Raw genomic sequence first — 22,599 nt, 5'->3', positions numbered from 1 at the left:
TGCAAAATCATTATCTAGGGTTTATTAAAGTTCAAGATAAATACAGGACAAAGCTGAAGAATTATTGACATGAACCAGTTTTGTTTCTAGAATATCTATTTTCAATATGGAAAACACCTCTGTACAATTCAATTCTTAAATAAATTGGTGTAAATGAGTATGTTTCTAAGGATGAATCAGAGCTTTTGCTATCAGATATAAAACAGGGTGGGGTGAAGGAGTAGAATCACATTGGTATTCCAAAAATATTGTTAATTGTAGATCAAGTCAAATAGACAGCCACGTTAATAGCTGGGCAGTTAGTCATTTATTACCCATATTTATTTTCATTATTCAGTCAGAAGTCTAGGATTTCTGTAAGTTTGCAGAACAGTTGAAATTTGTCGTCAGCAACAAAGTATTTGTTACACTCCAATATCAGGATGTAGTCTGTCATTTGCAAAGATGAGCCGAGTCACATCAAGTGGTGTTAATAGTCGAGTTGACAGCACAATCACCTAAAAACAAAGGTAAACCAAATCTGAGCCATATGTTTACTGATCAGTTACCTTGACTATGGAAAACCTTGGAAAATTTGAGTCACAAATACAAAATACCAATGACTAATGGTGGGATTAAGCTGCTTTGTTGTGACTTACCTACTCTCATTTGATCCTGGATACATGTAGAATAAGATGATCAGTAGTCACAGGGCTATCACAGTTAAAATGACTCTGGGTTAGTATTGGAAAATTGGCTAGGGTTTTGCTTGTGATTATGTATAAAAAGAGGACACCTGTGAGGAGAGGACATGGATACCCTGCCATGTTCATTGTCAAGGCTCATTCATGAATAATAATTATTTGGGTCAGTGAAAGAATGCCTCTTCAAGAGCCAATCTAAAATAAAACAACTTCATGACATTAAAATTCCCAATCTTAAGTGAGATACATGTAGATGCCACTGTAGACATTATCACACAAGAATGTAAAAGCAAGTTGAACCAGAAGTGATACTCTGCCAACAATGAAAACTGATTTTGGGAGAATAATTTACAGAATGTATTACAAAGAATAAGTAACCTGCCTGAAGGCGTCCCCTGCAACTTGAGTAAGATCTATACAAAGCTGGTACATTACACCCGGACCCGTAATTAGTTCAGCACTCTTAAAAGAGGCAGTGTCAGATTTTTAAAATACTGCAACATTGGCTTGTCTTCAGAGCCAAGAAGGTATTTCTTGGTTGATTGCAACCTCTTTACCAGGGTTGTGAACAGTATGGTGCTGAGCTACATCAGGGTTTTAAATTACATAATGTAGAATGAACTTTGAAAAAGACACACTTATATGTAGCTAAAGATAGAGATCCTACTGCAATACCAGTTGACCCAGCAGCCAATATGCTTTCAGCTACTAAGGATAGGTCACTCCTGATTTTTTCCATTATCCCCTAGAAACAGATAAAAAGAAACCTCTGACTGCTGGAATGTTAGAAATTTGAAAAATCTGAGGTAATGCAATTCACAGCAGGTAGATAAATATTTTAAAGAAAGTAAAACTTGCTAGCATTGTTAATGTTTTGGGGAGAATTTGAAACCAGAGTTCCCTTGAAGGTCACAACTGAAATGTTAGCATGATTTTCTTTTTCAATTGGCAATCGAGCTGCCTTACGTTTCCAGCATTTTTGTTTTTTTTTGTAGCAATTGCCTTACTGAAATTCCCTAACATAAGGCCCCTTTAACAGGAATGAAAAACCCCTTGGGTCTATTCTAAAAGCATTGTTTTTTTTTGAGGAAATTGAGTTGTTGATGAACATGCAGCTAACTACACATCTGTGCAAGGGAAAATATACGACGTGTTCATTTTGTCAGTGAAATATGTGAAATTCTCCATGCCAAACTCTTAATTCAGCTTTAATGAAAGTGATAAAAAATGTTTTACTTAGCGTTTGATTCTGTATCTGAGCTTAGTTGCATTGCATGGGGAGTTAATGGCCAGCTAAAGTTTTGTTCCCAAGTTTGTCCTGATACAATTGCCAGGATGTGTTTTGAAGCTGATTCTGCTCAGCCACAGTTACTTTGCTGTGAATACTATAGAAACCAGTTGATGTGCACAATCTTAGAAACAAATCATGCACTTGGGTGCAGATATGATCCACAAGGCTAATCCTAAGTGGCTGGGGAATGAGGAGAAATGAAGGGAGATGGTGTTAGGTATGCACAGAAAAACTTTCCAAAAGAATCACCTTAAAATTAATTGAGAATGTGACAAGGGAGCGTAGGTTTATATTAATAAAGGCAAATTTCAGACTCGTTTAAGTTTTATTCTCATAGCATGATTAATACATAGAGTAGACTTCCACACAGAACTGTGGAGGTAGAAACCTGGAATTATTTAAGCAGCATTTATATGCTCTGGTGGGGGGATTTCAGTGGTCTCCTAGTTGAATGAACCACGATAAGAAAAATCACCTCCTAATTTGGAGTTATCTTGTGCTCTGTGAACACAGCAATTTTATTGAAGCTTTTTTCCCTTCAATTTTCTCAGATTAAAGTGATGAGTTTCAGTTGGGTGCGGCATACAAGCAAAGGCATGAAACTGACTTAAAACATGGTATGTTCTTTTGACTTGTAGCAGAAATAATCAATTAGCATTGTACTTGGTCCAGACAGTCTACAAAGGGAGTAATAATGAATTTTAAACTTGAGGGTACATTATGAATATCCAGAACCGGAAGCACAGATTTCCCTTGACTTTTGAAGCCATTTGTGGTAAACATGTTGCAGTTGAGATATGTAAATTTAGTTCAAATGGATCAATCTTGATCAATCTTGATTGGTAGCAGGTTGGATCATTTATTGGGAGTGTAGATATTTTCAAATTTACAGAAAATATCAAATAATTCTAAATAATTTAGTGAAATAGATATGGAGCTATGTAGTCAGACAGCATAGAAACAGGCATTATGGCCCACTACATCCATACTAATCCCATTTGCCAGCATTCATCTGTAGCCTTGTGTGCATTAGTGATTCAAGTGCTCATCCAGCTACTTCTTAAATGTTGAGAGTCTCTGCTTCACCACCCACTCAGACAGTATGTTCCAGAATCCAATCACCATTTTAGTGAAAAATTTTTTCCACAGATCCCCTCTAAACCTCTTACCATTGCCTTAAACATATGCCCTCTAGTTTTAAATATGTTTTGGGGAAAAGTTTCCTACTGTCGACCCTACGTTTGCCCCTCAAAATTTTGTATAATTCCTGTCAAGTTCCACCCCTAACCTCCACTACTCCAAGGAAAACAAATTTATCCTGTCTCCTGGTAACTGAGATACTTCAACCCTAGCAACATCCTGGTGAATCTCCTCTGCACCCTTTTCAGTCTAATCCAATAGTGTGATGACAGAACCATACACACCATTATACTGTATATTGCTTCTAATGTAGCACAGTTTAAATATTAGTCTTTTACTGCATACTAATTTTAGTGACTAAGACCCCTGTTATTGTTGCACCAGATAAATATTTTTGGGAAATTGATAACTGTTTTGAGTAAATTAGCTCACTTGGTTGGCAGACTTCCTCAACACCAACCACCCTTACCACCTTCAACTACCAATCCATCTTTACCTTCCAATATCCCAGAGTGTGTTCTTGCCCCTCAACTACACTCTCATCTCTTTTCATTGCAAAGATCCTTTCATCTGGATTTCTTCACCAACAACATTAAGACTGCAACAAAGTCACAAATTAAACTGTTACTACACTCATTCTCCTTGATTTCTCCAGTTTCAATATTCTTAATTCTTCACAATGTCTCTTTTTTGATGTTGGATCTTATTTTCCAACAAAAATGTTCGCTTCTGATCTACCTCTGCTTCAGCCTTGTTGCCTTTACTTCCTTGATTTACATATTACTCTTGAAGAAGAGCATCTTTAAATATCAACCTTTGTTACTTTCTCTTGGCTTTGACTATCCCCAACTCAAATCTCCACTCCACCTATGATCCACCCCAATTCACTCTACTCGTACCCTCTGGGTCATCCTTCCTAAAACTCCATACCTTAGTCTCTGCTTCCAAAATCTTACACAACTTACTCTTTATTTCTTTTTGCTCAGCATCCACTCTAAGCTGCACTGACAGGCCTTTCTGCAAGTATAAACTATAGAAATATCACTTGTTGTTGTGGCCAGAAATAGTTTTAAGTCCTGTAGCAGCAGATGAAGTCATCAAGACACCATGTTCTCTTTACTGACGTTACAGGGGTACCGATAATATACATTTAATTTGCTTACCGGCCAACCCTATGCATGAGTTTATACAGTAGATAAAGGCTATTCCACTATGGAGGACTTCATAATCAATCCCGGTCCTTTTAACACATGTCAAAGCCAATCCAAGAGCTCACCAAAAGGCAAACAAGAAGAAATCTGTTGATTTTCCCCCCTTCCTGAGCCTAAGCCCATGAAAGTCAATTGCAAAGTTGGAAGGCCAGCTAACTGAGCATAAAGCTTATTCACAGGGCAGTTTCAAGACAGAGGCACAATTACTTAAAATAGTAGCAACTGCTTTCAAGATGTACATACAATGTTGATGCACCACATCAGTCAAATGAAAATATTACTCACCTGGCAGTTGGGTCTGTATGTCGAGACTAGGTCTTTTATCATTCGAACTTCTGAGATTGTGACTCCACCCAAAAGGAACATGATTAGCAAAGGATGGTCACTGGGATGGGGCCGGCTCACCTATTATGTTAATAATATAGAACAATATTTCTGAGATGAACCCAGACTACACTGTACAACTCACCACCCCTTTCCAAGGCAGAAGTCACACTGCTTCATTAAGAATATCTTTACAACCTATATTTTTGGTAAAGGGATTTTTTTGCCACATTACACACACTTTGTAAATTGAATATTTCACAGATTTAGAAAGGAATTTCTTCAAGGACGAGTGAATTTCCTGCTCAGACATCTGGCTGTTTTTTGTTCATTAAATTCAACATGACCCACCTAGCAATGTGTAGTTAAAACAGAAAAAAGTAGTAATAATTTTTACACTTTTTGAAACATGAATAGGAAAGTGCTATAGGCTGGGGTAGATAAAGATTACAATCCAGTTAGATATTCATGAATTTTAACCATTGCACCTTGAGTCGAGGACGTAGAAAATAATGGACAAAGCTGAAAGGGAAAAGAGAAGGAAACTCACCATCATTTCTTGATCCATAATAAACCTGAGAACCTAATAATCATTCCCAACAAACAAAATGGACTTCATGCTGCTGCCTTTATACTTTGGCCTTTGCCAATATGACAAATTTAGAAACCATTTATCTCTTCAATACCAACACGCACAAACAGAAATTAGCAATTATTGTGCTCAAGTATGCTTCCGAAAATGGCACAAACAAAATGCACATACAGATCAGGAAAAAAATCTGACTTAAAAAATGTTTTAAATTGTCATTCAACACTTACATAAATTCAATGTTGTAATACACATTTAAAGCAATTTTTGAAAAAGTTGTTGAAAAAAAACTTGCCTCGTAAGTCTCCTTTAAACTTTCCCCGTCCCATGCTATGCCCTATGTTTAAGAGCTTTTTAGACAGTCACAGGAATAGGCAGGGAATAGAGAGATATAGCCCACATGCAGGCAGCTGGGATTAGTACTGGGACAGGGACTCTATGGATACTGTGGAGTGGTTTCCTGTGCAAACTGTCCAAATCATCTGGCAGAGTGCCTTATCGCCAGAACTCACCAACAAGCACCACACACTCACTTGGCTGGCAGTGAGAGGGGCCCTCACAGTCAGATCCTTCCCGTACAGGTGACATATCGTTCCCAATGCACACTGCCCTCTTTGCGAGGAGAGTGTGGAGATGGCTGCAAGGGTCCTTGTCTCGGTTCATCCCCAGCAGCTGCGTAACAGAGGACTCTCTGATCTACGGGCTGTTCCCGGGGAAACACAAAGAGACGGACATCAAGTGTTGCTGGAAGATCATCAACTTGGTGAAAGCTGCCCTTTGGTCTGTCTGAAACTTGTTAATCTTCCAGCACAGCGAGATGTCTGTAAGGAAATGCTGCCGGCTGGCACATTCCAGACTGCAGGAGTACGTACTGATGGATGCACTGAAGCTTGGTGCAGCCAATGTAAAGGCTCTGTGGGGAAGGACCACAGTCTAGGCTCCTTCACTATAGGACATGGAGGGGCTGAGTCAGGTGGGGAAGCCCCTCAAACAATGAAAGGGTGCATCACCCCAGGGGGCTGTGTAAACGGCAATGGTTTTAAAAAAAAAGTTAATACTACTGAATGTAATGACCATGAATGTAAAAGTTTTGCACGGTTTCTTCTCTTGTATATTTTTTATTATGAATAAAGCCCATCTTTGAAATAGAAAAAAGATGGGATTAGTTTAAATTGGCATCATGTTCGGCACAGACATTGTGGGCTGAAGGGCCTGTTCCTGTGCTGTACTCTTCTATGTTCTAAGCTACAGTAGCTGAAGTTGCGATCCAATTAGTCAAGATGCTCTGTGTGGCAAGTTAAAAAATAACTCACAGCAAAGAACTCCTGTTATTCTGCCCTGAAATATTTTTCCAAGTCCAAGAGAGATAGTTTTATAAACAGGATATAAGGAATGAAAAACACAAATTCCAGAAATACTAAGTCACAGATTACCTATTGAGTTCAACTGTTCAAAGTGAAATTACATCATCAGTTTAATTTGTGATGAGGCCAGCAATTTGGTGGTTCAGTACATTGACGTGAGGCCTTATTCCTTTCCTTCACTGTCAGATTTAGCTTTGTAAGCCACTCAGACAGGAAATGCTGCTTGCAACTTTAAGGTCAGCGGGAGCCTGAATTAAAATGTCCAATAGACAGGAATTCCACAGAAAAGGTACGCACAGTGGTGTCTGAAAAGCTGGAGAAGTAATTTAGAGGATTATCTATGTAATTAAAAAATTGTTGATGGGGAGAAATATTTCCTAACACATATTTGAACAATGTAACACTTTTGTTAGAAATAAGTGAAAATAAATCACTCTTTTAAAAGCATCATATATCTTCCTGTGTAATTACTGGATTCAGAAAGAATGGAATTTTTATTCTTTTTTTTAAAAAAGTAAACATTGCTTTGCTGGCTTCATTCTCCTTGAATTTGTCTCATCAGTTATATATTCTGCTCTACACCACACAGCTTATGCCCTGTCAACAAAGATTCATTTGTTTTGTTTATCTTATGGGTGTCCAATCTTAGAAAATGTAAATCCCTGTCAACTGAATACCAGCATGTAATTGGTCAAGGACAAATTTTCATTCCCAGATCCATCTGACATCATTCCATTGGATTTGCTTCCTGGCCAGGCCTAATATCTGTAATCACATTTTTCCAGATGGAAGAAGGTAATATTAAGAGTCTTCTATTTTTCTACAAGAAAGAAAATATATAAAATAGCATGCTGCTTCACCAGGATTTTCCTACAAAAGATTCCTGTGCATGAATGACTTAAAACCAGTGCATGGCTGTTTATTATCATCTTTATTAGAATTATGATCTAAATATCTCAAGGTAGAATCCCAAGTGGCAAACACCAGTATGATTAATATCCAATAGATTATTTCATGTACTGGATGGGATTTGGTCAATTACATCATAATTCATCAGATGCTTGAAAATTATTTGAGTAAAACTCTGTTACCATAACATGTGAATGGTTGGGAACTCAGAGACAAATACATCAGCACTGATGTATACCCTCCTGGTTTATCACTGGACTTGGAATTCAGAAGATAAAGTTCCACTAACTTATGATTGATTGTTGTTTTCCCTTTGAAAAGATATCCCCAGAGAGTCCTCAACTGAATGCAGAAAAAAATTTTACAATTTGCAATATGCTAAACAGAAGATCTGTATTCTAGTAAAATTAGTTTTTTTTAAATCAACCTTAATCATTCAGAAAAGACATTACCACTTTATTGAACAAAATAATAATTTGTTTAGTTTTACACAATGCAATCCTGTTACTTGTTTCTGATTATTTGGCTATGCTCAAACTCAGGTATTTTAGCTGACAACAATTTGCCAGATAGTTGGTGATGAGAGCGAGTTTGTGCTCACTGAAGAGACTGTAATATTTAGTGAACTTCTTCCTTTCTCTGATTAATGTTTCTCCTCATAAAGTGTTAACACCTCTCAGCTAAAAGTTGAAGGCTCTTCAGTACTTTGGCAGCAGATCATTAATCACAATCAAGTCTCTACTGTTAAGTTTTCAGCCCATTTGATCTCATGGAGCATCACAACTGCACCTAAACCTTCCCCTCACCTCTTTCTTCTGGCTAACTCCCCTCTCTCTTTCAGTCCAGACGAAGGGTCTCAACCCGAAATGTCAACTGTCCATTTCCCTCCACAGATGCTGCCTGACCCATGAGCTCATTCAGCATCTTGTTTGTTGCTCCTAAACGTCTCACTTGATACCACATACTTTCAAGCAAGCGATGCTGATAACAATGTGGAATGCTGGATGGCTTCCTCATCATTATACAAGGACATGTTAAGGGTCAAACTGAACCCCACAGAAGAAAGCTTACCAGGGTGTTTTCAGAAAACCCTGAAACAATTTAGTTTCCAGGATCTTGCATTCAGAGTTTCTTACAATGTACAGCTGAACTTTTGCAATACAATGTTTGGCAGTCCAAGCAAAAACATACACGCTAAGTGACGAGAAACATTTTATGTCACAGAAATGCCAAGACAATGACCAGCTTCAACAAGAGTCTTATCACCTTTACATGACATTCGAGGACATTAACATTGCTGACATACCCACCAAAAATATCTTTGGGAATCATCATTGACCAAGTGTTCAAATAGACCAGGCACATAAATATCATGGTGATAAGAGCACACTGGAGGCCTGGTATCTTGTAATGACTTGCTGACTTCCCAAAGCCTCTGCACTATTTATAGGTCAGAGTCATCAGTGTCATGAAACACTTCCCACTTTTTCTGCGTGGGGGGTGGGGGTTGTGGAGAGGAGGGGCGTGCAGCTCTAATACTCCAAGAGGTGTTCAACATCCTGAACTAAACACCCAGCTCCCACACCAGCACACTTCCTGGCTGCAGTGTATAATATCTACAGCCAGCACTGCAGCAATTCACCAAGGCTTGTTCAACAGCACCTCAGATTACTGTGACTTCTGCTATCATGTCAGTCTTGTATCATTTGATGTTGCAACCCTCACATATATCACTGTTCTTTCTTCTTCTCTGGTCCCAAATTCTGGAATTCCCTATCATGGAGTCACAGAGTTGTATAGCACAGAAACAGGCTCTTCGGCCCGCCATGTCCATGCTGGCCTTTCTGCTCATTTACACTGATCCCATTTGCCTGCTTTGGGTCCGTATGCATCTGTGGCTTGCCTATGCAAATGTCTGTCTAAATGCCACTTAAACATAGTGATTGTACCTTATTCCATCACCTCCTCTGGCAGCGAGTTCCAGATATAAACTTTTCCTTCAAAACCATTTTAAAACTCTTTCCTCTCACCTTAAATCCATGCCCTCCTGTTTTTGATACCCCTGCCATGGGAAAAAGATTTCTATCTACCCTATCTATGCCTCTTATAATTTTATAGACCCTTATCAGGTCACCCCTCAGCCTCCTTCACTTTGAGGAAAACAAGTTGTCCAGTCTCTCCCCATAATTAAAGTCCTCCAATCCAGGCAACATCCTGGTGAATCTCCACAGCAACCACATCCTTCCTATTGTGTGGAGACCAGAACTGCAGCCTAACTAGTGTTTTGTAAAGTTACAATGTAATGTTCTAACTCTATGTCCCAACATACGCAAGCACATTTTATGCCTTTTTCACCACCCTATATGTGTGCAGTGATCATCATTTTCAGTTAACCACAGCTCACCTTCATGAACATGCTGAATCCAGTTTTGAGCAGTTCAGTTAAGCCACCAGACATGTATTCAATATCCACAGTGTCAGGTCGGTCTGGATGAAATACCTCCTCCAAAATCTGCTTCACCAAAGGCTTGTACATTGCCTACAAAAATAAAAAGGTTCAAATTAATCCTATTTGCTGGTAGAAATTAATGCACGAAAACATTTTCAATAAAATTCATAACATATTAAAGTAATTAATCTCCCTCTGGACCTCCCTGCAGCTGAAAGTGTTGAGGGAAAGTGCTCGTTGTGGCCTTTCCACTCTCCGTCTCTCGAGGTTCACCAGGTCTATGACCCGATCAATACTTATGGATCATCCCACAACCTCAGTAAAGTCTTCAGCTACCTTTCAATTTCCACCTCATTAACTACCTTTCCCTTTTTCACATCTTAAAACTTACCCCCTTTATCAGGCTTTTAGTCATCTCATGTCTAGCTTTGGTTTGGTCTTGATTTTTGTCTGTTTATGTTTTTTAATTTTTCCTGTTATATTAAAGGGGGTTTATAAAAGTTGCTTCACCTGCCCAACATCTGACTCCTGAAACAGGCATTCTATGCTGAGCTCTGTCATGGGAAGTGATTACCAAGTGAACACAGGAATAGATTCAGTGACGTCTCTAGGCCTCTCTGAGAAATTGCAACCTCAGCGCTGACTCCTGGGAATCTCCAGCCATGACCACTAACAGTGCAGGAGTACTTGGAATGGGTTTTGAAAACTTTGAGTCCAAGTATCAAGGGTCCACCAAGAGTGTAATTAGCACACCATCTCACAAACGACACACTTGCCCATCCTATCAGGCACCCCCTGCCCCAGTCAAAAGGCCCACTTGGTCTCATCAGTCACCTCACAACCAGAGTGAAGTACTGGATCGACGGCCAATCTGCCTCCTGTGGGGAGTCAAGCTGGTGTCGCACGGCTGGTTTCTTCACTCTGAGTGGGACACTTCTGGTCACACTCGCTAAACTCCCTTCATCCTCGAACAGGCTCACCTAGATCTCTCCTCTTTGGGACTGATCTTGAGGGACTGCCAAGGAAGATAAAAACTGTTGTTGATGCATATGCCATAGCCACAATGTCTGGTTATGGAGGGAGTGGTTATTGTGCAGTTCACTTAGATTTAAGTGGTTATTTCATTTTAATTCAGCTTTAGGCTTGCAAGTGTCACTTACTAGGCCAACATTCATTGCCCTTGAGATGGAGGTGGTGAGCCACCATCTTGAATTGCTGCAGTTTCTCTGTTGAAGGCATTCCCATAGTCCTGTTGGGGAGGGAGTTCCAAGCCTTAGATGCAGCAATGGTGAAGGTACAGTATGCGACTTGGAGGGTAACCTACAAATTTTGAAGTGAAACCCCTAATTTTTGAAGCACATATTCTGAAGTCTTGCAAATGCTTTGAACATGGTTATTGGTTTTAGGATATGCATAACCATTTTATGATATTATGGAAAGTGAAACAAAAAAAACATTTTCATAAAGGAGACACAAGAGATTGCAGATGCTGGAATCTGGAGCAGCAAACAATCCGCTGGAGGTACTCAGCAGGTCGAGAATTATCTGTGGGAGGAAAGGAACTGTCAACAGTTCAGGTCGAGACCTTGCATCAGGACTGAGAGTGGAGAGGTGAGATGGCCAGTATAAAGAAGACAAAGGGAGTGATGAGAAAGGACAGGCACAACCTGCCTGTCATCTTACACTCCTCCTCAGACCTCCAATCACCTCAGACTCCTTTCTTACCACTCCCCTTCTCCTCTCTATACTGGCCATCTCGCCTCTCTGCTCTCAGTCGTGATGCAGGATTTTGACCCTAAACATCGACAATTCCCTTCCTTTCACAGATGCTATGTGACTCGCTGAGTTCCTCCAGCAGATTGTTTGTTCCTAAAATTTTCATAAAAGCAGATGTAAAATTGATAATAGATTTGTATTAAATGTTTAAAAAGCTTTAAATCTTTTAAATTAAGAACTCTAACAGTCATCGTCCATGAAAGATGTCCAACTCACATGGCCAATCAGCTCCTCAGAACAGAGAGCTGGGAATCTTGAAGAAATTAGCCAAGCTAACCTCTGACTAGCATAAGATGCAAATCCACAAAACCAGCTGGGCAAGACATTCAGTCTGAGCTCACAGGTTAACAATACTATGGAAAGGAAAGTGAGTGAATATTTACGTAAGTATTGATCCAGGGAAAAAGTAGCAATAGAGAGACAAACTGAATGGAACCTAGGTTTTCTGTTCCTACCTCTTCTGTAGGGTTGCATTCAAAGCTTCCCCCAAGATCATTCTCCTTTGAAGTGACATGGCACATAGATGCAATCATAAGGAAGGTGCGCCAGCATCTTTACTTTCTATGGAGATTGAGGTTGTTTGGCTTGTCACCGAACACTCTAACCAATTTTAATAGATGTACTATTGGAAGTATCCTGACTGGTTGCACCATGGTCTGGTATAACAATTTGAATGCGCAGGAACGCAAGAAGCTGCAGAGAGTAGGGGACTCTGCCCAGTACATCTTGGGCACATCCCTCCCCACCATCGGTAGTACCTACAGGAGGCATGGCCTCAAGAAGGCAACATTCATCATCAAAGGTCCCCACCAACCAGGCAATGCCATCTTTTCGCAGCTACCATCGGTCAGGAGGTACAGAAGCTAAAGTTCCACACCACCAGGTTTAAGAACAGCTACTTCCCTTCAACCATTCGGTTCTTGAACCAACCCTAATCACCGCTACAGTTTAGCAACACTATGACCATTCTGATCAACTTGCACGAAAGTAGACTTTTTTTTTGTTCTGCTTGTGTTTTTTTTTAATAAAAATTGTGTTTAATTCATGTTTTTCTTGTGAATGCTGCTTATATGATGCTATGTGCCTGTGATGCTGCTGCAATTAAGTTTTTCATTGCACCTGTCCACACATGTACTTGTGCAAATGACAATAAACTCAACTTTGACTTTCGTAGATGCCCTCCCACCTGGCCATCCAATTGGTTGAGCTGAGAGAAGTTTCCAGAAAGTTACAGCAGGGGTAATAATTACCCCTCCCATCAGCAAACCAGAGCAGCGATAACTCTTCCCTGGTGGTCAGCAGTGAAGAATCTCGACAGCAGCCAGCGAGGATCACAGCCAACAAACATCTACACTGAGGGATCCAACCAAGGGAGTGAGGATGACACCAGCACCATCTGAGGCAGGAGACCAGCCTTCGTGGAAAGCACGAAGATGCCCATTTGTAGTGTTGTTCAGTCAATGCATTCACAGTGATATCTGTTCTATACATTGGTAGTAATTCCATATTTTATGTGCATAGCACCATTGCCACTCCTGTGTCCTCCTGGGATAATACAAACTTCAAGTGTTTGAGGGGCTTCTACCCCGGAGAGCCCCTCAATGTCTAATAGCAGAAGGACCCTAGATTGCAGTCCTCCCCAACAATTCCTTTATGTTGGCTACAGTGAGCTACAGTGCGTCCCTCAGCACATACTCCTGCAGCCTGGAACATGCTAGTCAGCAGCATTGTTTTTCAGACAACCTATTGTACTTGAAGGCTAACAAATTTCAGGCAGATCAAAAAGAGTCTTTCACCAAGTTGATGATCTTCCAGCCGCACTTGATGCCCATCTCTGTCTGTTTCCCTGGGAGTAGCCCGTACTTCAGAGTCCTGTGTTACCTGGCTGCTTGGGCTGAACCAAGACATTGCATCCTTCCCCAGACCCCCTTTGTGAATACACAGTATGCAAAAAGGTGGGTGACCATCTCACCCTCACTGCAGCTGTCCCAAGGACAGCATGTATTGGGGCTGAAACTATTACCATACAGGAAGGATCAGACCAGGAGGGTTCATCCCAGCACCAACCAAGCGAGGTCTTGGTGCTTGCTGATGAGTTCTGGCAATGAGGCGTTCTGCCAGATGACTTACACAGTCTGCTCAGGCAACCATCCCACAGGATTCATTGTGTCTTTGTCTCACAGTGCCTGCAGGACATTCCTGGGTGACCACTGCCTGATGGACTTGTGGTCAAAGGTGTTTTTCTGAAAGAACTTTTCCACGAAGGATAGGTAGTACAGTAATGTCCAAGTGACTAGGATATTATGTTGCAAGTCCCATCCTTTGCAACATCGGGGACAGGTGGAACCTCAGCATGTCGTGTCTGTGTACCTAGGTTACAAGCAAAGCCTGAAGCAGCCACACACGAAAGGTGGCCATCAGGATGAGGGTGATGTTGGGTGTGCTTTTGTCCATTGTGCATTGCGACCCACCAAACACATTCCATCTTGGATCCCCAGATGAATCGGTAGACGGCTTGGGTGACTGCCAGGGTAGAGAACCAGGTAATGGGCCACACCTGTGCCAAGTACAGCAGCATCAAGAGCACCTCACATCTGTTGACCACGTTCTTACCAGTTACTGAGAGGGAGCGCTGCTCCCACAGACCCAATTTTAGTTTAACCTTGCCCGTCCACTCTAGCCAATTTTTGTTACACTCCTTGGGCCCCTCCAAACCAGATCACCAGCACCTTCAGGCAGTCAGACTTGATGGTGAAGGGGACGGAGAACCAGTCGGGCCAGTTGCTGAAGAGAATGACCTTGTTCTTACTACGGTTGACTCTGGCCCAGATTCCAACTCAAATTGGTCGCAGATGCTGATCAATCTGCAGACCGACCGTAGATAAGAGCAGAAGACAGTGACGTCGCCCGTGTGCAGAAAGGCTTTGACCTAGGTGCCCCCACTGCCTAGCATCATCACCTCTCATGCCCATGTCTTTCCTGATGGATTCAACCAAGGGGTCTATGCAGCACACAAATAAGACAGAGGTCAGTAGGCAACCCTGCCTTACCCCAGACTTGATGGGAAGCTATCCATTTCCCACCTGTTGTTTTGAACTGCACTATGGATGTCTGTGTAGAGCAGTCAGATCCAATTACTCATTCCCTCCCCGAAGTCCATTTTGGAGAACACGTCCATCGTAGACGTGCGTGTTATCCTGTTGAATGCCTTCTCCCGGTCCACTGCACCAATCATTACCTTACAGAACCGAAAATGTATCTGATTGTCTCAAGATTTGAAAACCTGGTTCCAAGAATGATTAAAAACACAGCGACAAAACGTTGTTGCTTCAAAATACGAACTGCCAGTACTGGACATTTCATTCAGCATCGGTTAGAAAGATGACACATCGTGATACTTTGGATGTCTGATCCTCAGTCAACAAGAGGTTTCCAAGCAATTGTAGAGGTTAAAAAAAAATGAGAAAGAAAAACAGGAAGCAGAGAAACAATAATAGAAAGTGAGTAAAAATGCAAAAGCACCAGTAAATCTTGGAATAAGAAAGAGGTGCCATAAAGCAGCATTATTGAAGGAAAACAGGCATACATTTGCAAACTGTTTTCTATTTAATACTTTTTGATCATTTAACACATTAGAATAAACTCTCCTCTGATTTATAAGTTAGTTTCAGGTAAGACAACCACTCTTTATCTGGTAGTGGAAGAATCACAATAATTTTCTTTCACAAATCTCTCATTAGTAGACATTAATGAATTTCAAAGAATCGTAGAAAACTTATGTCACATAAGGTAACCAAACAGCCCATTGTGCCTGTACCCATCAAGGCAGAGCTACCCAGCCTAATCCCACTGTCCAGTCTATGGCCCTGCAAGCATTGGCTCTTCAAATACACATGCAAGTATGTTTTGAATACATGAAGGATCTCTGGCACTCTTTCAGGTGAGGGGATCCACCCTACCATCCTCTACCAAATACTTTGAACTAACACCTCCTGGTTTTGGCTCCCCTGCTATGGGAAATGGGTCCTGCCTGCTTACTGCATCTGAGCCCCTCAATCCTATATGTCTCACTTAAGTCTCATTTTAGTCTCTTCTGTTCAGAGGAAAACAACCCCTGCCTATCCAATCCTTCCACATTGAACAATTTTTCACTTCTGCAACACATTTATAAATCTTCCATGGTCCTTGTCCAATGCAATCACACCTATCCTGTAATGTGGTCTAACTAGTGTATACAGTTCTAGCATAACCTCCTTGTTCTTATAACTCGAGAGAGTCTCGGGTGTCACCTTCACTTAAAACCAATGATAACTTTCATTAATGGTTCCTACCCATCTTCTATGGACACCTGATAAGGAGGGAATGCCCACTATTCAACATGGGAGAATGACAGCACAGAAGATCTATGTGGCTTCTGGGCCTCATGTTGAACTCAAAGGCACTGTTGGCTTTTGTAATGGCAGCTAACAGGCTCTTCAGAGTTACTTTGAACAGATCACTTTGACTGGAGCATCTCTTAAGCCTGTAACCATTACCAATGGACCACAAAGAGCAGTTAAAAGATGTCACAGCCTCTGCACTGACAGCCTGCTACACTGAGGTCCCTTTCAACACTGGTCCAAGATGCCAGACAGAGGCTCAGCACTCCATGCCAATGCAAGACAAAAGGCTGGCAAGACTGGTTCCTCTCAGAATCACAAGTCTCTTTGGTCCTCCAAAACATCAAGATAACCTTTCCATGCTTTGGGAATCGTTTTGTAGGAACAGTAAATTATGTGCTCGTATAAGTTAGCTAGCCAGCACCAGAGGAAAGACTCAGTAGAAAGATGTAGCATCTTAGTGAATATTTTAGTTAGCAATTTTTGGTAATAATTTTTGTGAAAATGTGTGTACTTTAAATTATTTATGTAAAAGTTAATTTTTATACATCTTTGCTTTTCGACACAATCAATGACAGGGAAAGGGTAAGTTTTTGTTTAGTGAAGTCCTTGAGTCATTAAATATTTTCTCAGTTTATGTTTTTAGATTTATAAAATGGTTTCTCCTTTCTGCGACAGATAGCTTTTCTGTTTCACATTCACTACCCCCTGCATGCCTCCCTGATCATCAATGCCTTCATCTGCCAAAAGTACCAGCTCTTTCTTAATTGTGGCATTAAGCAGGATACACCATGCTATAATGATTTTGGACTTTCAGGCTGCACTGCAAAGCTTCTCGATATTTATTTGAATTTAAGAATGACGACTGTTTTCCTAACAGTTTTATAGTTGCTTTCATTTGTTGTTTTCCTCTGTAGGCAGGGTTAACACTGATCATCGGTCAACTGCCTCGGCAAACACTGGATTGGCACATTTTGATGACCGTGTATCTGTGTAACGTAAACAAATGCTTTCTGTCAAGACTCACAGGCGTTGCTAATCTCGTCTTTTCCTTGGAGATAGAGGGATGCCTAATTCATGCCCTTTATCCAAAGTATTAAAAGTTCCCACAAAGTCTGTCTAAAAATGAGCCAACAGTTCAATACTAAAGCAACATTCAATTGAAGCAAACACAGTGGTCTCCTCGATCTTACATTTGCCCTTGGATGTCATAATGATGTTTACATCAGCCTTCATACAATGGCAGTAGCAATCTGAGACAGAAATTAGGGAAATACTTGTGTGACTGCTTAAATTATCCAAATCTGAAACAGGATTCATTTTTTTTTGGGACAGTAATTTTAAGCAAATTTTACATTTTTTATTTGAGTTTCTTGCATTATCGCTCAATTTTACTCTGCTAGTGCCACCATAATCATCAATAAATGGATATTAATTGAAGCTCATTAGTTCCCTCCCTGATTGCTGTACCATTTAATACTCCCACTACTTTTTCTTTTCCTCTTATCTTCCAATCCATACCAAAATACTTGTTATCTCTCAGCCTTCAGTCTAATGAAAGAGTCACGAAAGAAACATAATTTGTCTTTTCTACTTAAAGTGGCTGAGTGACCATTTCCTTCTATAGTTTGCAAAATAATGAACTTTTCTGTAATAACTGACACAGTTTCTGATTTTCACATGTGGTTAGGACTCATCACTAAAATAAAATTATATTGGAAAAATAAATATATAAGTAATGGTATTGAAAAACACTAGTTTCATTATCCAAAATCACTAACTGGTATAAAAGTAACTGATTAAAAAATACAGAAATACCTCCACTCATCACCAAATTTAGAAATGGTTTCACTGCTATTATGACAGAAGTAGTGTAATGCTCTTCAGCTAAGTAGAGGAATTTTAAAAACCTATAACTGAGTAATGTTTATAGCAAACTAAACCTAAGATGTCTTGAGTTTGTAACATGATTGATTCTTTAATTTACGAAAATAATGTCTTTCCAGCCAATAATGTTGAATTCCATCAGGAGACTGATGCTTAAATCCTGACTCAAATTTCATGCTGGATTTTACTCAAGTTTGGCTAAAGGTTGAGAAATTCCAGCTGCGTGTCACTCTTGGGTGGGTACTCTGCCAGCCTTGTAAGCCATTCATTCTCATTTTGCACAGGATAGGATGTTTATCTGAATGAATTTTAAGTGTTCAAAAGGAACATCAGCACAAACTACAAAGTTAGTCAGAAAGCCGTTGGTTCAAGTCCTACTCCAATAACTTGAGTGTAAACCCTTGGCCAATATGTCAGGGTGTTATTAAGGGAGTACTGCACCAATGGAAGCATCGCCATTAAGTCGAGACGTTAAATTGGGATACCATCTGTTTTCTAAGATGGATGCAATAGATACTTTGAAGAAGAGCAGGGGTGGTCTCCTGTAATACTAATCCCTCACTCAATATTACTAAAGACACATTGTCAGGTCACTGTCACATTGCTATCTGTAGAGCTTGCTAGGCTGAAATTGGCTGCTGATTTTTTTTACAACACAGAATCATAGAATCGTGTTCAACGCAGAAGGAGGGCATTTGGCCCAGAGAGTCTGTACCAGCTCCTGGTAGAACAAACCCATTCCACTAGTCTTTTCCAATAGCCTTGGAAATTATTTTTCCCTTAGGTGACAAGCTATTTACCTTTTTCCCCCTATATGAAAACACAATAAAAACTTAATTGATTGTAAGCACTTGGCAACTGAGATGAGCACAAAATGGCCCAAATAAATATCTTCCTTTCCTCTTTGTCCAAAGCTATTTCTGTATTTATTTAGTCAGTGAGTCGCACTGTGGTACAGTTCCACAAGCGCCAGCCGCCTTCATTAGAGCACAAGCAGAAGTAGACCATCCAGCCCCTCCAGTCTGCCCTGCCATTCAAAACAATCAGGGCTGACCTTCTACCTCAACACCAGTTTCCTGCTCCCTTCCCATGTCCTTTGTTTTCGCTATTATCCAGAAAACGATCAGTCTCAGTTCTGAACACAATCAATGATGGAACCTCCATAGCCCTGGGGTAAGGAATGCCAAAAACTCACCACCCACTGAGCTGGAGAAATTTCTCTTCACCTCAGTCCTAAATGGCCTATCCCTTATTTTGAGATGGTTCCCCTGGTTTTAGACTGCGTGGCCAGGGCAACATATGAAAGACATTTTTATGCACATTTTAAGGCAATCCTCAGATTATTTATTGAGTGTTGGGGTAAACAGATCTGGTTTCACCCAATATGAAAGAAGCATACTTTCCAGCAGGAGCTAAAATAGAAGAGTCCTGACGCCCGAGGGACATAAAGCCCTACCCTTACCAATTAATACTTCAGCTGAGAATGGAGAATGATGGAAGGATACAATTAAGTCATGCATTTACAAACTGAACCACTGGGGTAGCTACCCTCACCAGCTGGGAGTGCACTTTGGTAGAATCTGAATGTTCTTGCGACAGGAGGGCTTGATGCCACCCTTCTAGCCATTGCCCGACTCTGCCAGATTTTCTGGTGTCGAGGACTGGGAAGCTTCAGGCACATTTAGTTAAACTGCAGCCTACAAATATGGCTGGGAGAAGGATAAAAAAATTATTGCAGCTAAAAGTTGGCATTTTCCTCTACTAATTTCTGGAGCTCAGCCTGCAAGATAATAAGTAATCCAATAAGAAAGGCAGGGATAGGGCTAGGCTTGAGAAGATGATGGTGGAAATTCACATCTGCAGTCCCTTTGCTGGTAGCAGAATTAAGTAAAGTGAAATTCCTTGTGTTCAGCATTGCAGTAGGAAATAGATTGCCTTTCCCTCTTCTCATTGCTGTACAGTCCAAATACTTCCATTTATAATTGTTTGCTAATGTACTTAGGCCAGTCCCTAGTATTGTCAGAAAATTCCAGACACTTGAGAGGAACTGATGAAGTTACTTTTGTTACGGACTCAGTGAAAGTCCCTTTAAGATAGAGAGTGTGTGTGTATGTGTGTGTGGGGCGTGCTTACGTCAATAGAAGATAAAGGACGTAATGACGTTGTTGAAGAAGGCAGAAGAAGTCAGAAGGAGAGAGAGAGAGAAGGGAGAGAGACACCAGCCTGCTTGTTTTCTCTATCGATGGATGAGAAACAATAACTGTGTTTGCCACTGAAATCCATGTATGGAAGTTGGAAGTAATCCGGTGGAGTTCACTTTGTTGCTGACCTGTAGAAGGAAACAGGTATTTGTGTGTGGACGACCACGGTTCGGATGCTTGCGGGGTGAGAAAGTCACTACCGAGTAAACACTGAAGTGTCGTTTGGGTTCCATCGTGGAACATTTGGATTTCGTATGTACTCTCTCTCTGTTTTTCTACATCTACATCTTATCTTCAGACAACGGTGGTTGTTGAAGAAGCCCTTGCTCATGTTTCACCTTATGGCTTGCGGAACTGAACTTTAAGAACCATTCCGGAACTGGGAATTTTGGACTTTGTCACACACACACACGAAGAGTTTAGTTTTGGGGTTAACGTTCGAGGTTTAACATTTTTGAATTCTAACATACTAACATTTTTACTTTTATTTTACGTATTATCATAAGTAGTGATTAATAAAATAGTTTTTAACACTAAATCATGCTCAGTGTGTTTCTTTTGTTGCTGGTTCGTGACAAAATTGGGGGCTCGTCCGGGATCGTTCCCAAGGTTAACGAGATTCGTCTGGGATCCAATCCAAAGATTAACGAGTGTCGTCTGGGATTGTACCCCAGATTGACGAGATTTGTTCGGGATTCAATCCAAAGATTTTTGAGGGAGGTCTGATAAATTCTTTTTAATTGGCTTGTGTGTGTGGAAACCAGCAGCAATGGATATTAAGGCATTTTTGGAGTCACCAACCCAAAAGGGATTGGAGGTGGCGAAAAACGAGAGCAAACCCAGTTAAGGATAGAGGCTGAACGAGAACAAACCCAGTTAAAGATAGAGGCTGAACGAGAACAAAAGAAATTAGAAGCTGAACGAGAACAAAAGATAACTCAGATGAAGATAGAGGCTGATCTAGCAATGAAGCAGATGGAATTGAAGAGGATGGAGCTGGATAGTGAGGAAAAGGAGAAACAGAGGCAGCATGAGTTACAAATGAAGCGTAGGAGTTTGGAATCTGATTCTGAAGATGGTTTTTCAGCCAGCAGGGAGGTTCGATTAGTCCCTCCTTTTGAAGAAGATCAGGTTGATCAGTATTTCCAACATTTTGAAAAGGTTGCTGTGAGTTCAAACTGGCCAAGGAAAGGATGGGCTCTTATGGTACAGAGTGTGATTAAAGGTAAAGCTCAAAAAGCTTATTCTGCTTTGTCTGCTGAGGATGCAGCTGATTATACCACGGTAAAACAAGCTATTTTGAAGGCCTATGAATTGGTACCTGAGGCTTATAGACAAAAATTCAGAGACTTGAGGAAATCTGCAGATCAGACTTATATGGAATTTGCCAATGGAAAGAGAATATGTTTTGAACGATGGTGCCTGGCTAAAAATGTAGATGGGGATTATGATAAATTGACAGAATTGATACTAGTGGAAGACTTTAAAAGATGTGTTCCAGCTGAATTAACAACATATTTAAATGAAAAGGCAGTGGAAACTTTACAAGAAACTGCTAGGTTGGCAGATGATTATGCTTTAACCCATAAATCCAAATGGGGACAACCTAAAACCTTTCAAAAGAGTTACAAAGACAATCCAGGTAAACCGGAGATTAAATTGGGAGGTAATCAAAAAGGAAAAGATGAAAAGAAGCCAGGGCTGGAGAAACCTGTTGAGCGTACTTGTTATTACTGTAGGAAACCTGGCCACGTGATATCTAATTGTGCCCTTTTGAAGAAAAAGAAGGAAGCTGTGCCCAATGCTTGCTTTCAGGCAATTAAAAATCAAAAAGGTTTAGGAGATGCTGTTAAAGATCAGTCCTTGCAAGAGGGAAAAGCGGAAAAGTTGGAGGAGGTGAGAAAAGAATTCCGTTCGTATGTATCAGAGGGTTTTGTTTCACTGAATGATGAGTCACCCCAGGTGCCAGTGAAAATTCTTAGAGATACTGGGGCTAGTCAATCTCTCTTGCTGGACAGTGTTTTAAATTTTGGTGAAGAAAGTGACACTGGTGAAGTAAATCTAGTACGAGGCGTTACAGGTGAGACCATGTCTGTCCCTTTTCACAGGGTGATTTTAAAGTCAAAGTTCGTAGAAGGACCAGTCGAGATAGGGATAAGACCTAGTTTGCCAGTGGAAGGAGTTTCTTTGTTATTGGGAAATGACCTTGCAGATGGAGAAAGTGATCCTGTGGTACGGTTAACAACCAAACCAAGGATTGATGAGTCTGAGAATGATTCAGATGTTTACCCATCATGTGCGGTGACTCGAGCTAGAGCTAAAGAATTAGCCAAGACAGACAGTCCGGTGCAGTCTGATGTGGTTCCTTGTGACAGTCCTAAACAGGAAGAAAATTA

General features: G+C 40.6%; 1 protein-coding gene across 4 annotated transcripts in view; it reads right to left on the bottom strand.

Annotated features, from left to right (window-relative positions):
• Positions 1-6: 6 nt before the first annotated feature.
• Positions 7-22,599, bottom strand: part of scfd2 (sec1 family domain containing 2) — a 200,879-nt gene continuing 178,286 nt past the window's right edge. For 2 of the 4 annotated variants that reach the window (XR_007957998.1, XM_052036370.1), the window contains 2 exons: positions 9,916-10,050; positions 7-497 (listed from right to left, as the gene is read on the bottom strand). Coding sequence is in view for 2 of the 4 variants with exons in the window: in XM_052036370.1 (XP_051892330.1) it covers positions 405-497; positions 9,916-10,050 (228 nt within the window). In the remaining 2 variants the exon portion in view is untranslated. Of the gene's footprint in view, positions 498-4,610; positions 4,731-9,915; positions 10,051-22,599 lie in introns of those variants that run through there. The other 2 variants (XM_052036362.1, XR_007957997.1) reach the window with 2 other exon arrangements.

Source organism: Pristis pectinata, chromosome 2 (assembly GCF_009764475.1).
Source record: "Pristis pectinata isolate sPriPec2 chromosome 2, sPriPec2.1.pri, whole genome shotgun sequence".
Classification (NCBI taxonomy): Eukaryota; Metazoa; Chordata; class Chondrichthyes; order Rhinopristiformes; family Pristidae; genus Pristis; species Pristis pectinata.
Note: the sequence above shows the minus strand (reverse complement) of the source record. Positions and strands in the feature narration are given on the sequence as shown.